At 33.1% G+C, this 18,636-nt stretch overlaps 1 protein-coding gene across 2 annotated transcripts; it reads right to left on the reverse strand.

Moving 5' to 3' along the window:
• Nucleotides 1–2,218: 2,218 nt before the first annotated feature.
• On the reverse strand, nt 2,219–11,470 carry LOC142621182 (cyclic nucleotide-gated ion channel 1-like). 2 transcript variants are annotated; one of them, XM_075794501.1, is made up of 7 exons: nt 11,357–11,470; nt 10,594–10,993; nt 10,283–10,498; nt 9,307–9,596; nt 5,843–5,954; nt 4,018–4,356; nt 2,219–2,757 (listed from the first exon to the last, which is right to left on the reverse strand). In XM_075794501.1, exons 1-7 carry the CDS (start codon nt 11,404–11,406, stop codon nt 2,272–2,274), a joined length of 1,893 nt encoding a protein of 630 aa, XP_075650616.1. In that variant the 5' UTR covers nt 11,407–11,470; the 3' UTR covers nt 2,219–2,271. The 2 variants fall into 2 exon arrangements, with proteins under 2 accessions (XP_075650616.1, XP_075650617.1); XM_075794502.1 differs by lacking the exon at nt 4,018–4,356.
• Between the last annotated feature and the right edge of the window lie 7,166 nt (nt 11,471–18,636).

An 18,636-nucleotide genomic window follows, 5' to 3' on the forward strand; every position in this document is an offset into this window, starting at 1 on the left:
TGGAAGTTGAAACTAGCACTAAGCTCTTACCATTTGAAAATTTATTCAAATCCGTAATATATGTAAAATTAAGTCAATATATATTGTAAGTACTTAGAAAATAAATGCCCAAGCTCACTTAGATCAGTGGTACCTTTTCCTTCAAGCCCAACTCAAACAATAGAATTTCTAGATAGTGAGAAACAAGTCTAAGTGCAATTCAAAATTAAGGCCAAGCTTAAGGCTGAGGAGCCCAATGAAATAGATTAGCGTGATTTAAACAACAATTGAGTATAATGTCCACCTCGGGCAAGTCCGAGGATCAACTTTCTTGTATATAAATGTGGTTCAAGTTTTACATCAGACTATTCACTATTCTTTTTACTGTTCTAATGGTCCTTCAAATGTTCATCCCTTATTTCTAAGGGGGTTCTCCCCCTTTTATATCCCTTTTTCCATGCATCCCAGCCCTCCACCTGTATGCCTCAGGACATTTCTTAAGATATTTGTACTATCAAAACTCTGCTGAAGGTGGTAGAAATTGCTGCTAGCTGTGAATTTACTATTTATGGGTTATTTCCACATTAATGCAACTAATAAGGTTGATGGATGGCATTGAATGTGGAGGTGGGAGGTATATCCTTTAGGAAACTTCCTCCCACCTTCATTGCCCACGTCATTATCTCTTCTTCTCTCCTGGGGCCTTCACAGGATACAAATTTTCCTAATCCTCTTATTCTCCTCAAGTGGGAGGAGTTCTCGAAGTTCGTTTACTCTTCTAGGTTTGGATTAGGCAAGTTGATCCTCGGTCTAGTACTCCTCAATCCTCGAACCCCCCCCCCCCCACACATATATATATATAAATTCTCAGCAAAAATATATATATTTATAATTTTTTTTAATTTTAACCAAATAAATACATATAGGTATATATTTTTTACCAAATATATATATATTATTTCATCATATATTAAAAGTATGTGGTTAAATGATTGAATTTATCATTCAATGAATCCATTGGTCATCTTCTTTGGGAATGTCCCTTAGCAAGGAATGTATGGGCACTTTGTTGAGGGCAAATCCAAAAATGTTTGAATGCAGCACAAGACTTCTTTGCACTCTTCAGGATGATGGCAAATCGGCTTACATAGATGGAGTTAGATAGATGGGCAATAATATCGAGTCCAAATTTTTTGTTCCACTCTTTTTACTCTACTATATATTCTACAAATAAAAACATGTCACATATCCATCTAATTTATTAAATGCTAAATTTATGCCTTCTGTTATTTCAATTATCTAAAAACTATGGGTTATTTATTTATTTATTTTAGGAAATTGAAATAATAGAAGGCATAAATTTATCATTTAATCAATTAGATGGACATGTGACATGTTTCATGTTTTTATTTGTGGAGTATACAGTGGAGCAAAAAGTGTGGAATAGAAGATTTGAACTCGATGATATCGTGGGCATTATGGAATGCTAGAAATAAATTCTATTTCGAGAAGGTCCAACAACATCCTAAAGCTATATTGGAAGGGGCAATTGGTTACTTGGAAGAGTATCAGAGGTTATGTCAGCAATGGGGAACCATTAATACTATTTTTTGAACCTTGTTATAATTTGTTGTATGTTGTTTTGGTATTTAGTGTATTTCTCCAACAGTTCTATAATTCTGCACTTGTGCTGTGATACTGAAAGAGGCAATTGGCTACTTGGAAGAGTATCATAGATTATGCGCAGCAATGGGGGTTTTTTTTAACCTTGTTATACTTTGTTGAAGGCTGTTTTGGTATTTGATGTACTTCTCCAGCAGCCATAAAATTATGCACATGTGCTGTGATATTGGAAGGGACAATTGGCTACTTGGAAGAGTATTAAAGATTATGTGCAGTAATGGGTTTTTTTTTTTTTTTTTGTATGCTGGTCTGGTTTTTAGCAGTTTTGAAATTTCGTACCTGTGCTGTGATATTGGAAGAGGCAATTGGCTAGTTGGAAGAGTATCAATGATTATTTGCAGCAATGGAGAACCATTAATTCTATTTTTGAATATTGTTATAATTTGTTGTATGTTGTTCTGATATTTGTTATTTTGATGTATTTCTCTCCAGTAGGCTTGGAGTTTATGCGCCTGTGCTGTGATGGTCATGGTGCTATACCTGCCTTATATTAATAAAAGTTCTATCTTTATCGCAAAAAAAAAAAACTAGTTAAGTACAATCACTGAAAGACCCAGTTGAGAATTCCTTGCACAACATGCATGATAAATGGAAATCTTGCACGAGCAATTATCTGCCGCCCTGTGAGGACTTTTCAAGATTTTTATTTTCATGATGCCGGCGCCAAGCTGCTTGCACCACATGAGCTGCGAAGGGTTCCAACTGCCCTATGCCAACACACTTCCAGTTCTTACTGACTATATTCTTCAAGTCCTCGGCCATTAGAGCAAAGCCTTCAATTGGTCCATGGGCTTTGACGGTTCTTGGAGAAATGGCAAGTTTGGGCAAGGATGGGTTTTTCAACACGAATTCAAGAAGTTCTCCTCCGAAGAAGTTACCTTTTTCAAGACGCTCAGCGAGTGATGAGGGGCCACCGATTGCTTCACCATTATTAGTAGTTGAATAGGTCCATGCAACGCCATCAGTGATGAAGATCGCTGCATCAATTGGGTCTCCCTCCCGAACAATATAGCTCTGCTCATTGTAGTAGACTGGCCTAAGAGAGTCGCATATCTTTAGCAACAATTGCTCATCCATATTTTGAAGCGCCGGCACCTAGCTCAAAAAGTAAAACAATCCGCATGAATACTGTCAAGAGATCAAATATCGGTAACTTGTGTGATGCACGAAAATGTTTAACAAAATATAATTTTTTTTTCTCTTATTTTTTTTTTTATATTGTCCAAATATGAAATTTATTAATAGACATGTATTAGAATTATGTATGAAATTATATATTCTAATATTAGGTTTTTATTATAATTGTATTGTATATAAAACTATAAATTCTACGCTTAAAAACTTATTATATTTAAATTAATTTGTACATGAAATTGTATATTCTACCATTAAAAGAAATTATAATGTGTCAAAAATTTAAAGGGCAGGTTTAAATATAGAAGGAAAGTTAAAATTTGTTGTTAGAGAATTTTAATCTATTGCGTCCGCTTTTGATGAAAGTTAAATTTAATTGAAATATACATATTAAATAAATTATAAGGCCTCAAAAGATTATGTGACAAAATATTATAAAATTAATCAAACATCAAGCATTTTTGGTAAAAAAATTTTGAATTTTTGTTGTTAATTTCTTTTAATGTTATTGCGTAAGTTTTTTAAAGCCTAGAATCTTCCATATAATTATCCTAATATTTTTTTATTAATTTAAATTCTATAATTATTCTTCTGTAAAAAAAATCTATAAATATTCCTTTTTAAAAACCCTACATATATATGGGTCTATTCATTAGGTTGTATATATCGTGTTTATATTATGTCTCAATGTTGTAATTATTACAACATTTTTTTACAAATTATGTTGACCATGGTAATGGTAATGTGTGTGTGTGTGTGTTATATCATACATAGAGTGAGTCATATAGTGGAATTATGTTGTACAATTTATTTCAAATTTTTTAAATAAATTAAAATACTATTTAAATGAAAAATTAATTAATAAATTATCAACAAATTTAAAATAAATTTTCATTATATATTTCAAATCATTTTATAATTCATTAGAACCTTTATTCTTTTAATAAAAACATAGCCCTACAAGATGTGCATTAATTCATCACTTAAAGTTTTTTTTTTTTGGTTAAATTTAAACTATATATAGAAAATCTTTTTATATATATATATAGGTAAATGGCATGAGTGCTGCAACTCTGATGGTTAGACAATCAGTTGACTAAAACTATAATGCTCTTTCTTTCTTCGTTCTTTCTAGAGTGATATCAATAATAGCACTAATCTTGCACAGGTGCAAATTAAATATTATTTAGCAAGTTTATCGTAGCTAATTAACGAACTTACTTTTTTTAGTAGATCTAAGTAGATGTGGCGTTTTACAGAATTGCTTAGTCCTTCAGGAAGCTGACGTAACAGGTTCTCCACATGAACAAGGTTTTTGTTTTTTTTAAAAATCTGTATTGCGTTCTGCATAATCTGTCTTTTCATTTCTCCAGGAAGCCTGTATTTGAACATCCATATTTCTATTGTTCGTTTTTTCTCCTTCATCTCCAAATCCATTCTTTCCTCCGCCTTCTTGCTTTCCTCCTTCTCCTCCCTCTCCTTCCTTGCCCTCATTTCCTCCTCCCCCTCCCTCTTCTTTTTTGCTTCCTCCGATTTTGAAGAGTCCAGCTGCATGTATAGCTGTCCAACTTCTACTAGTAAGTTCAATTTGTCCAATCTTATGGTATTAAGTAGACAAAGAACAAAAAACGAATATTTTACGTGAGTGTATATTCCTTGTAACCGATTCATTGCCATAAGATTGAGATATATAATCTAATGCACGTTGGTGATCATCATAGGCGGAGCTAGGGGGTGCTAAGGGGACCATGGCCCCCACTAGCTTTTGAAATTTTTCATTAATTTTCTTTTACATTTGGTAATAAATCTAAAAATTACACAAAATGTATTCACCAGCCCCCCCCCTCACCTCCCGAGAAAATTTCCTAGTTCCATCACTGCTGATCGTACTTCTTTTTCAAAGAAAAACTTTGAAGTTTTTTTAATTTATTTATTTACACTGAGGGTGAGAGAATTTGAACTGTGAATATCTCAATTGAAAACACTAAAATGTGACTAACTTAAGCCAAAGCTTTTTAATAAGTTTCATATCCTTAATTGTAGGTTTGGAAATCATAAAGTTAAATCCAAAGTTTCAAAATCTATTATGGCATCCATTATAGTTTTATATTGAAACAGAAATTTTAGCACTATTGAGAGAGAGAGAGAGAGAGAGAGAGAGAGAGAGAGAGAGAGAGAGAGAGAGAGAGAGAGAGAGAGAGAGAGAGAGAGAGAGAGAGAGAGAGAGAGAGAGAGAGAGATGTATATATATATATATATATATAGTTGGAGTGAAATGATTTGAATTATAGATATTTTCATTAGAAATATCGGTAAGTATTAAGCTACAAAGCTCTTGATTTTTCAAATCTATATTTTGGATATTTATTAATACAAAATTATTCCATATTATATAAATAATAAGCTTTATAGAATCTCCTTTGAAAATTGAATATTAGAGAAATCGAAACACATCCATCGTTAATAAAAAAAAAAATATATATATATATATATATATATATATATATATATATATCAATAGACATTTTTTATATTTCCAATAAAGACACTTAAGATTCAAATTTCACTTTTCTTAATTATCAAATATTTAAAAAAAAAAAAGAAAAAAACCTAAATAGTAAGGATAATGTGTGTGTGTGTGTGTGTATATATATATAATGGAGAGTTGGGGTGAAACCATGTGAGGATTTGAGCCTTTGATATTTCTATTAAATACACAAGATTGTGGGAAGATTTGAACCATAGATGTTTTCATTAAAAACATTATGAAATGTCAATTAAACTTCAAAGCACTTTACTATATAATAAGAATAGTTTGGATAATAGTGAAAAGAAAATTATTTTAATTATAAATAGGCATCATAGACTTACAGTACAACAATTTGGCCACTTTAATACATAGCAAGTGTGAGGGGTATCATTCTTCCAACCTAAAAACCAATCTAATGCCCATTCCTTGCTTTTAGCCTAAATAATGTTGAGTTCATAATTGTATAACTAGGAAGTAGGAACCCTAAGCCCTTCAAAAAATAGAATTGAGACTAACCTGCAAATTTCCAATGAAATATGTAAACAATAGCAAGCCAAAGAGAGAAATGAGAACTGCAAAGCATTTTTCCCAGACATAGTTACTTGTTTCGAGGTTTTGACCAAGAGAACTGCGAAAACGGTGCCACTATAATGTGTTAGATATAATAATCTTAGAAATCAAACCTGCAATAAATAAAAAATAAAAAGAAAGAAAGAAGAAGAGCATTCTGCAGAGGAGAAACTGCCAAGAGATGCACCAAAAATGCCGGGGGACATGAATCATGATCGTAAGCCATGGACGAGAAGGGTGGCCAGGGAGTACTACATCTAAAATTCTTTTCTTTATTAATTATGTACAGAAAAAATACATCTTTAATTTATCTCAAGTATTTTTGTATGGCAGATTATGCGTGGGTGTAGGGGCAGGGAGGACTCTAGGGCAGTTGCCAGTGACCCCATCCAAATCCCCCTTATCTTTTGTTTGTTTAGAGTGATTTTTAGGAACGATTGAAAAATAATGGTAAAAAAACGGAAGAGAACATTTTATTTATATTTTTCTTATATAATTTGAGGAAATATGCTCACAAGTATTTGAAAAATATTTAGATATTTTGCTTATATACTATGTAACATGGGCATAATAGTAAATTCATATAAATTAATTTTTACATATATCCTCTCAATTTTCTTTACAACCAAACAAATGAAACGTATATTTTCTTTTCACCTTTCCTAATTTTTTGTCGATCATTTGTACCAAACATATATGATTAAAAAAATAAAATATTTTTTATTATCTCTCTTTTTATTTTTTTTATCTTCCCAACCAAACAAAACTATAAAGTTCTTTTGAAAATTATTTTTTATAATATTTAAAAATATAAAAAAAAAATCTATCTTTGCCTAAAAAAATCAAAATTGATTTTTTAGAAATAAATTTTAGCACCTAATGTAATCAAGGAAAAAACAATTATATGTAATTTTGATATTAGAAGATATATTATCACTATATCACCTAGACAATGTACTAAATTATATATTTTTTCTAACAAAATAATGCTTTTACAATTCAATATATTTTTTACGATCTTTTGCAAATCATCCCATCATTAAATATTCTAAGATAGAAAGAATAAATATTCATACTTATAATTAAACTCAAGAATAAAAATATCATATAGCGTCTTTTAAGAGCAAAATCAATTCATACATAGAATATTTTAAATATTTTGAGTATGTGATCATAATGTTAATACTTTTAAGCTAATTTATTTTTGTCATTTTTTAAGTATTCAATGATTTGTTTGAATATACTATATTTTGATTAATCTTTTCACTTCATATAATAATGACTGTAAAGTATATATTCAGCTTAAATTTTGAATAAATAAATCATACATAGTAGTGAGTATACTCATTCTGGCTAATATATATATATATATAATATATATATATATATATATTGAGAAATATTCTGGCTAATACTAGACTCAAAAAATTAAATTGATATCTAGTATAAAATAATAAACTCTAACTTATATTTACACTATATTTTCTACTTTAATCGATTTTTTTGTTTAATAGATTAAGCAATCTTTTTCCCCCTAAACTAACATTTTGGCTCTACGAATTGAGAAATTAAAAGGTTCTAATGGTAGATAAGCGATATGATCTACCATTCCACTAAAAGATTTCTACTTGTTTAAAATTGCTGAGTTAGAAATTTTTTTAAAACAAAAACTGATTACTGACTCTGCAATTTTAAACAAGTAAGAGTCTTTTAATGGAATAGTTAGACATGACAATACAGGTCAGAATTTTCTGACCCAACCCGAACCTGATTTTTTTGACTCGAAGCAAAAATAGGTTGACCTATGACCTGACTTGATTTTTATAGGTCAACCCAACCCGACCCGAATAACCTGTGACCCGACCCGTAAAAAAAATTCACTAAAAAAAATATAAACGACGTCATGATACTAGGTGCATAAAGCACAAAGTATCAAAACTAATAGTTAATATATTATAGATATAAAGTTATAAACAAGTAAAACTGTTGTCAAGACATGACATAAGAGAATAACTATTTGAACTTTTTTTTTTTTGTTGAAGACTGTTTGAGCTTCATCACAACCAATAAGAGCTAAGCTTCACAAATCATGGACATGACATGAGAGAATGAGATTATGAGACAAGACAACACAAGGCTATCAAGACAACCATTAAAAAAAAAAATCTCATTTAATACAAGCTCTAGTTGTAGTCCATTGTCCAAAGCCATAGGTAGGGGTGTCCACGGGTCGGTCCGGGTCGGGTTTGTGCCCAACCCGAGACCGACCCGATAGAATCGGGTTGAACAAACACTGACCCGCCGCCGACCGGCGAGGGAGTCGGATCGGTGCGGTCGGTTTTGCACCGGAAGCACAGTCGGTTCAGTCGGAACCGTCCATGGTGAAAAATCCTGCCAAAATTGTTGATTTCAGGCGAAAAAACGTCAAATCCGGCGGAGACTCATCGGATCTGGTGAGATCTCACTAGATTTGGACAAAATATCACTCGATCTACTTGATAAGTCACCGAAATATGAAAATCTGGTGCCAAAATCTGAAAATTTGAAGTTGGGATCTGGAAATTTGAGGCCGGAATCTGGAAAATACCGCCGGAATCTGGAAAATACCACCGGAATCTGGAAAATACCGCCGGAATCTGGAAAATACCATCAGAATCTGGAAATAATCGCCGGAATCTGGAAATAATCGCCGGAATCTGGAATTTTTTTCTAGAAATACCTAGTACATCGGTCGGATCGGGTTTTTTCGGGTTCTGGAGAGGAAAACCGAGACCGATCCGCCGCCGTCGGTTTTTGGAACAACAGACCCGTCGCCGACCGGTGACTTGATCAGGTCGAACGGTTTTCGGGACAGATCCGGTCGGATTCTTCGGGTGGGTCGGATCTCCGGATTGGATGGACAGCCCTAGCCATAGGCACCACAATGCACTAACCCGAAAATTGAAATGTGACAAACCAAATTGGCCAACTTTTTTTTTTTTTTGAGAAACCAACTCAAATTGGCCAAGTTTAATTCTATAGTCATATTAAACTTGGTTTGCTTTGACCCGACCCGATTCGCAACCTGATTTACCAGTTTAAAAAAGACCTATTTTGATTCGCAAACCCGATTAATCCGACCCGCTCTACCTATTTTTCCACGTCTAAGAATACTGGGCAAGTAATATGGTCTACCAGAAAATTGTATAATTTCTCCCACGACCGGACGTGGCAATCTATGGTTTAATAAATTTGAGGATGACAGAAATTCTACTTGAGAAGCTTAAGTCTCGTAAGAACAGTTTCTCAAAAAAAAAAAAAGTCTTGTAATAACTTACAAATAATGCAATATGGACATAAATATATTATTAATAAAAATTATTCTGAAATGCTAATAATATGGAATAGCAGAGTCAATATTATGTGCAAACCTTAGATTTTGTAAGCCCCACCAGAAACAATGAAAGAATTTTTCAGAGAAATTTTTGGACTGCACTACACCAGACTGAAGGGCTCCAAGAAATATTCCAAAATCAAAGCGCGTTTTATCTGGTGGATTTATTGGGCAAACGTCAGTTAGAAATGTGTAATTTCCTAAACTGTGAAGTCTGTCATCACATTTGAAAGAACTTTGGATACATCCAGTATGAATTTCACAGGCTCTGTGCCAGCAAGCAGTCTCCCTTTCAATAGAAAGAAAATACCAAAAGGCTCCCAATACCTAAAAGACCATCGAGGCATTGAACATCAATAAACTCTTCATATTTTCCTAATAATCATAATAATAATTCATGAAATTGTACACAGAGAGAGGGATTTAAACATGAATTTTATAATGTATTTATATTCTATATAATATCTATGTTGGCGGTTATATAATTGACCAAGGACAATAAAGGTATTCTTGATTGAGCTAAAATCAAGAAATTTTTCACTAAAAACACAATATATTGACGCAACATTTTTATTATAGTTGAGATGTAAGTTTTTCAAAGGTCAAAATAAAATAAAATAAATAATTGAAATATTAGATTAGGACTCTCGACGACTTAAAAAAAAAAGTGGTGTAAATGTTATCACATTTTGTTATATTTTTAGATTTTCTTTTTTCACAATATTTTCATAACAAATTCTAAATGATAGACTTTTATTACTGGATTAAAAAATTATATTAGTGATATACTTATATTAGAACCAATAAACAATAACAAACTGCTTCTTAAGATTTCTTTAAAAATATTGCAGATATTTTATTTATGTAAGAATATGAGTACCCATTTATAATAAATTAATAAATGAAGTATTTCACATTTTATATATATTTCATGTGTTTTTGCATATGCTTTTGATAAGCGTAAGCATATATAATACATTCGAAATCTAAAATTAGTACAAAATCAAACTTACATGACTGGAAATGATGTAGAGAAAGAAATTGAATGCAGCTTTTACTCGTTTGGGGGTTTCAGATGATTTGTCGACTCTCTTCTTAGGATCTTTCCAGGATTGGAAGATTTGAATAACTCTTGGCACATATTGGAAGAGAACAAAGGAAGTCAACAACTTTCTTTTATTCAAAGATTTTGAGCCTTTCAGTTGTCGAAAAATAACTAAAATTATGACCTGAACAGATTACAACAAGTATAGAGTCAAGGGATAAAATTTAAATATGCAGCAATTTTGATGAAAACAATTAACTGAATAAAGCTCTCCCTTACTTGTGGGAAGGGAAGAATAACGAGAATGTCAATCACGAAGTATGGCCACAAATAAGTCTTTGCTATTTTCCGAAAATCTTTAACTACCATTCCCGAGGTCTCGTCTATATAGGTATACTCATCATGAAATTGCAAAATAATATTTATAATGCCAATGATATCGGTAACAGAGCGCAAAATAAGAGATATGGCTCTCAACTTTTTGTCAATCCCAATGCACTTCTTATCTTCCTTGATCACAGGAACGTAAAAGAACAAAGGATCCAATGCTACTGCAATCACACACGACACTCCAAATATTATCCTCCAAGATCGGAAGAACCACTTAGGCGGCTCTTTCAATGAGCTGCTTGATCCTCCATCTTCATTCCTGTCGTCTTGCATCTCAACATCATGAATCCTGAGAAATAAAAAATAGCGGACATTGAATTACTAGGGTGGTCTAGGAGTTGTTGCTTGTTTAGTGTTGGCTATTTTGTGCAACTAGTTACGCCTGTTCTGACTGTATTCTACTTTTTATGAATGAAATCATCAGTTATCCTTTAAAAAACATAGTTCCTTTCAAACTAAACCGTACAAAATGCAAAACAAGTTTATAGTGATAATCAATTTAGAAGTAACTATACTACTATTAACTTAACATACAAAAAGAAGATTGGTGCCAGAGTGATAATTTTTACCGCAAAGAGTGTTGAATGGAATAACAAAACGTATTCATATATTTAATTGTAAGTTGAGAATTAACCAAGATGAGAAATCATACCTAAAGCTTCCACCTTTACATCTTCGCCGATTCCCACTGCTATGACTCATACCTAAAGCTTCTTAATGAGGCAATTTCCAAAATAAAATAATCGACCTCTGAAGTATGAATAAACACGCACCTAATTAACACAAAATAAGAATTTTGGTCATTGAAAAGTGAGAAATGGATTAGACAAATCCTATTTTTCATGTACTGTAAAAAGTAACCTCTCTAAAATGTGCATATTGTAAAACAGTGATGGGTTAGGATTTGACTTCAAGAAAATTATAAGTGATATACACATAAAGGCATGTGTAGACAAGTATTTGAGACTAATCTAATAATAAATATAACTATTACAAATATTAGGTGAAATTTTATTACAAGAAAATCCATACAAAAATAACATAACTGTTACTGTTGTAAATTTATTAGGCATTTGTTTATAAATGAATAAGTCTTTTAGTGAATCTAGTTATTTTGGTTAGATCACACGATAACTTTTTTATTTTATTAAAAAAAGCATTTATATATAAACACTAAAACCTCAAATTTTAATGTAAAAACAATATTAAAAATTAGAATAAATTATATATTAATGAAAAAGATAAAGTATTAAAAAAAACTTGAGTTTTGCTTATCTTTTCCTAATTAATTTTGAAATGTAATATATTTTTCTTTTTCTTTTTTTCTCTTTTCGATTAAAACCCCTATATGCTTTTTTTTTTTTTATCAACCACTATTTTCCTTTCGTAAGTTGTAAACCTTAAAAGACATTGATAATATAAGAAAGATTTTCTTTTTAATATAATTTTGAAATTAAAAAAAAAAAAGTCTATGAGTTATGATATAAATAAATAAAATAAATATATTGAAAATAAAATAAGATAATCAAATTTTAAGATGGGTCAAAGGGGCAAATTTATTAATAAACAAATGTGTATGAAATTTTTGGCGGGAATGCGCCCCTGTCCTTTGAGCCTTGCCCTAAGATTTTTTTTATTGGCTGGGCAGAAGCCTCAAAAAAAAAAAATCACCATTATAAGTACAGTGCATCAAAAGATCAGGAACGAATATTTTTGTAAAATTACTTATACCATCTCATCGCAGTATTCAAAACAAGAAAACAATGCTAGATTAATTACTTTAAACATAATCTTATTTGTAAATGGATAAAAGAAGAAAAGAGAACTGTCAGGTTGTTCTGGAAATGTGTAATGAAACCAAACAATATATACTTCTAAAGAAGTATCCCCTCACGGAGAAAAAGAATGTGAAGAATTTATATGACAGAAATCGAACCTGATAAACTATAGTAGCAAGCTTATTTCAAGTCTGACTGAGCAAATTAAAGAGACTAAGCTCGATTTGGAATTTAGTACAAAGCAAAATGTGGAGGAAATTTATAAACAAGGGCAACCCTTACTGTTCTCACTTCTCATAAATAGTTTCTAGTACTTATGGAACCACTTGCACTAACAACAGTCTATCCTATAGTCTTTCTTTAATAGTATTGTTTCGCTTACCAACCATCGATTTAAATCTATTGCAAACTAATCTAAGCCAGCTAGCTATAGACATGAATTCACAAATTCCCAGCAAAAAAAAATGGTAAGAAATATATATATAAAAGTATATTTTGCAATTTGCTAATTGACTATAACCTTGACCTCGAAATTGCAAGTGGGAACTCGAGAAAACGAAAAGATGAAAGATAATAAAATAAAACCTCAAGGTTCCTAGTTGACTTTAAAGACTTTATGATATTGAGATTACATGTGACAAATCCAAGTTCAACTACATTCCACGATCATTTTATTACTAGCTAGTAATAATAAGTATATTTTGCAACTTGCAAATTGATTAATTTTGTTTGTCCGCGAGGTGTGGCAGCAACTAGCAGTTTTAGAAATAACAATCAATGTCTCTTCATTATAAAGGATGACTGATAAGTAAACGGAATCACTAGTTTTAACACTATCTTATAATAATTTGGTAAACCATGAGTGTTTCACGTGAAATATTATATATATATATATATATATATATATATATATATATATATATATATATATATATATATATATATATATATAAAGATTACATAAACTCCAACTCTGTCCGTAACAATAAGGACATGACATGAGTCGCAACGCGGATAAGTCGATTTAAATCTATTGCAAACTAATCTAAGCCAGCTAGCTATAGACATGAATTCACAAATTCCCAGCAAAATAAATGGTAAGAAATATATATATAAAAGTATATTTTGCAATTTGCTAATTGACTATAACCTTGACCTCGCAATTGCAAGTGGGAACTCAAGAAAACGAAAAGATGAAAGATAATAAAATAAAACCTCAAGGTTCCTAGTTGACTTTAAAGACTTTATGATATTGAGATTGCATGTGACAAATCCAAGTTCAACTACATTCCACGATCATTTTATTACTAGCTGATAATCATAAGGCTGATGTGTCTACTTCAGAGTCAAATACTGCTAGCCAAGAGTCCAAACATATTGCCATAAAAGAATCCAATTCAAATTCAAATACTTGCCAAACATAAGTCAGCCAATATCACTCCCTTGATTCTCTCCTTCGTAGCACATCCCTTGATTCTAGCTGATTCTCTATAAATGTAAATATGCTCTAATTATATTCTCTACAATTTAGGGAAGTTTGTCTATAATATTTTAGTATTAATACAAAGCAAGACACGCCTCACTTGGTGTGGTTTTTCAACCCAACATAAACTCTATACTATCTATTCCTTTATGGTATCAGAACTGTATGTCCAACGACCTTTAAAATAACAAACACAATTTTTTTTCCAGCTTTTCTCTTTTCTTTGCTTTAACCAATCTCAATGGAACACACCAATTCTTCAACTGGTGTCGTTGTACCCAGTCATTCAGGGTTCATGTCAATTAAACTAGACAGAACCAATTATCCTCTTTGGCTTGCTCAGATTGTTCGTATTTTGAAGAGCAAGAGTTTGATGGGATTTGTAGATGGTACAAATCAATGTCCTCCTGAATTTAAACGGGACAAAGATGGAAAGGAGACCACCGAAGTGGATCCATCTTATATTACTTGGCATCAACAGGACCAAATGATCCTCAGTTGGATCAATAATTCTCTCTTCCCACCAGTGCTATCCACAGTGGCTTGTTTCACATCAGCACATGCAACCTGGTCCTCATTAGAGAAGAGGTATGCTTCTCACTCAAAAAATCGTATTCAACAGTTGAAAAATGATTTATGTAACACAAGAGGAGATGGTCTTTCAGTTTCTGATTTTGTGGACAAAATAAATCATATTGCTGTAAATCTTGCCTTGGCTGGCAAACCCATTGATGATGATGAACTTGTTAATGTTATTATGAATAACATTGGTTCAGCATATGAAATCACTATTAGTTCTGCACAAGCACGTGACACTCCTATATCATATGATGATCTTGTGGCATTACTTCTTAGTGCTGAAACAAGGATTCAAAAACAATAGACACCTTTGCTTGACAATACTCCAACTGCGATGTATGCTCCCAAATCTAATAATCAAACCACTCGAGGTCGAGATTCCCTGCATAACCGAGGGTCTAATATGAGAGCCAGAAGGTCCTCTGGTTCACGTCGACCTCAAAATTCTTGGTCCCATTCCAACTCTGGTTCCACAAATTTTGGGTCCTCTAGTAATAATTCTTCTTGGCCAACTTGTCAAATCTGCAATCATCCAGGACATGGTGCCCGTGATTGTTTTCACCGAATGAATCATGCTTATGAAGGACGAATTCCAACTCAAAAACTAATGGCTATGGCAGCTACTGCATCCTTGAACAATTCTCAAACCACATGGCTTTCTGATACTGGTGCATCGAATCATATCACTTTGGATCTTGCAAATTTGGCTATTCACAATGAGTATCATGGCCAGGACCAAGTTGCTGTGGGTAATGGTGCAAGTTTGAATATTGCTCATATTGATTCTAATAAAATTCCTCATGGTTCATCCACCCTTGCTATGAATAATATTTTACATTGCCCATCTGTTGCTGCTAATCTTCTTTCAGTTTATCAATTTACTCGTGATAATAATTGCTATTTTAGTTTCTTCTCTGATTGTTTTTATGTGAAGGATCTAAGCACGGGGAGGACGCTTTTCCATGGGAAGAGTGAAAATGGTCTCTATCCTTTCCATATTCACAACCAAATTTCTACCAAGTCCAGTCATCCACTTGCATTTCATGGTCCGTGTTGGCGCTCCAGTTTGGCATTCTCGATTGGGCCATCCTGCCTCCAACACACTTTCGCGTCTTATTTCAAATAAATGTCTTCCTATGAGTGGTAAAAGTTCAAATCAATTTTGTAATTCATGTCCTTTGGGCAAGAGTACTAAACTACCTTTTCATTTGTCGGATTCAATATCCAAATTTCCTTTGGAATTGGTGCATTCAGATGTTTGGACTTCTCCCACTGTTTCTATGAAAGGATCCAAATATTATGTGTTATTTGTGGATGATTTTTCTCGTTATTCATGGATATTTCCTATGCAATTTAAACATGAAGTCTTTGATATTTTTGTCAAATTTAAGTTGCATGTTGAAAATCTTTTCTCATCCACAATTAAAGCTTTCCAAGTAGATGGAGGTGGTGAATATACTAATCTTTTTGTTCAAAAGTTTTTAGCTACTCATGGTATTAGTTTTCGCTCCTCATGTCCAAATCACCTTGAACAAAATGGATTGGCTGAACGAAAACACCGGCATATTGTAGAAACTGGTCTCACTCTTCTTGCTCATGCTCATATGCCAAATACCTATTGGGTTGATGCATTTAACATTGCAGTGTATTTGATTAATAGAATTCCAACTCGTGTCTTAAATTATCTTAGTCCTTATGAAAAAGTATTTCAAAAATCTCCTACTTATGATAGTCTTCGAGTGTTTGGTTGTGCATGCTTTCCTTATTTGCGACCCTATAATACAAATAAGCTGCAATTTCATTCTAAACGGTGTGTGTTTTTGGGTTACTCTCTTCATCATCAAGGATATCGATATCTTGATCCAAGCACTGGTCGTGTATATTTATCCCGTCATGTTATTTTTTATGAGTCTTCATTCCCATTTCAAGAGACCATTAACACTGTTTCTGCAGAGAAGGGCCCCCTGGAATCTTTGATACCTACACTAGAAATGATTCAGGTACCTTCACTACATACACCACCTTCTTGTTCTAGACCTCCACCCACTTCTCCTACTATACCTCAAACTCCTCAAATACCTACCCCACCAGACCCACCTATAGCTTCTCATCCCAACCCCACTATACCACCTATTTCTGCATCTTTCATTCCAAATCCATTACCACCTAATCCCACATCACACTCTCCCAGAAAATTCCTCCCCGTCACTAGAAGAAAAGATGGAATTTGCAAACTCAATCCATGCAATGAATGTGGTATATGATTCTCATTTGATTAAACCCACCTGTTATAGCCAAGCAGTTATGGCGTCATGCTATGGGGGCTAAATTTAATGCCTTGCAATGGAATGGCACTTGGTCATTGGTCCCTCCTCGCTCAAATATGAACATCCTGCCTCATAAGTGGGTGTTTAAAATCAAGAAACAAGCTGATGGTACTATTAAGCGCTATAAAGCGCGTCTTGTAGCAAATGGTTTTCATAAAAAAGAAGGGCTTGATTATACAGAGACTTTTAGTCCAGTTGTGAAACACTCCACTATTCGCATTGTTCTTGCTTTAGCCATTCATCAAAAATGGCCTATTCGACAATTGGATGTTCAGAATGCATTTCTCCATGGCCAATTATCTAAGGAAGTGTATATGCGTCAACCTTCTGGGTTCATTGATCCTAATTATCCACACCATGTCTGCAAGCTTCATAAGTCTCTCTATGGCTTAAAGCAAACTCCTCGACAATGGTTTCAACGATTTTCTGATTATTTAGAGAAGCTCGGTTTTTGTAAGTCTAAAGCTGATTACTCCCTCTTTAGATTTCGTAAGGGTACTTTGATCATTATTCTACTTATTTATGTTGATGATATTTTGATCACAAGGAATAGTTCATCTCATATTTTCCAGCTTATACAGAACCTTGGGAAATTGTTTTTTGTGAAGGATTTAGGTCCTTTGCATTATTTCCTTGGTCTTGAGGCCATATACAGTTCTGGTGGTTTATACCTAACTCAAACAAAATATACCATGGATTTATTACATCGCATAAAGTTTCAGGATATCAAGCCTATTTCTTCTCCTGCTCATACTAGACATAAATTAAGCCTTTATGATGGAGATCCTCTTCCTGATCCTACTGAATATCGCAGTGTTGTTGGGGCACTACAATATTTGACACTCACTCGTCCTGATATCGCTTTTGCAGTAAACCAAGTGTGTCAATTCATGCATCAGCCTACTACAACTCACTGGATTGCTGTCAAAAGAATATTGCGTTATTTGAAGAGCACTCCTACTCATGGTCTGTTTTATCAACCTGGTTCTCTATGTTTAGAAGCCTATTCCGATGCTGATTATGCCGGAAATCCGGATGATCATCGCTCTACTGGTGGCTATTGTATTTATCTTGGATATAATCTCATATCTTGGAGTGCCAAGAAACACCATACTGTATCTCGCTCAAGCACAGAAGCAGAATACCTTCAATTGGCATATACTGCAGCTGAGATTTCATGGTTGCAATCATTGTTCAAAGATTTGGGCGTCTCTCTTTCAACTCCACTTATTTGGTGTGACAATATTAGTTCCATCTCTTTAGCCTCAAACCCAGTGTTTCATGCACGCACTAAACATTTGGAAGTAGATTACCATTATGTGCGTGATAAGGTTGTTCGCAAGGAGTTGGATGTTCGCTACATTTGTACTACAGATCAGGTAGCGGACGTGTTCACCAAAGGGCTTTCTTCTGCCCGTTTCAAATTATTGGCCAACAAGCTTATGGTACGCTCTTGTCCCATTAGCTTGCGGGGGTGTGATAATCATAAGGCTGATGTGTCTACTTCAAAGTCAAATACTACTAGCCAAGAGTCCAAACATATTGCCATAAAAGAATCCAATTCAAATTCAAATACTTGCCAAACATAAGTCAGCCAATATCACTACCTTGATTCTCTCCTCCATAGCACATCCTTGATTCTAGCTGATTCTCTATAAATTTAAATCTGCTGTAATTATATTCTCTACAATTTAGGGGAGTTTGTCTATAATCTTTTAGTATTAATACAAAGCAAGACACGCCTCACTTGGTGTGGTTTTTCAAC

This window comes from Castanea sativa, chromosome 12 (genome assembly GCF_040712315.1).
Source record: "Castanea sativa cultivar Marrone di Chiusa Pesio chromosome 12, ASM4071231v1".
NCBI lineage: Eukaryota > Viridiplantae > Streptophyta > Magnoliopsida > Fagales > Fagaceae > Castanea > Castanea sativa.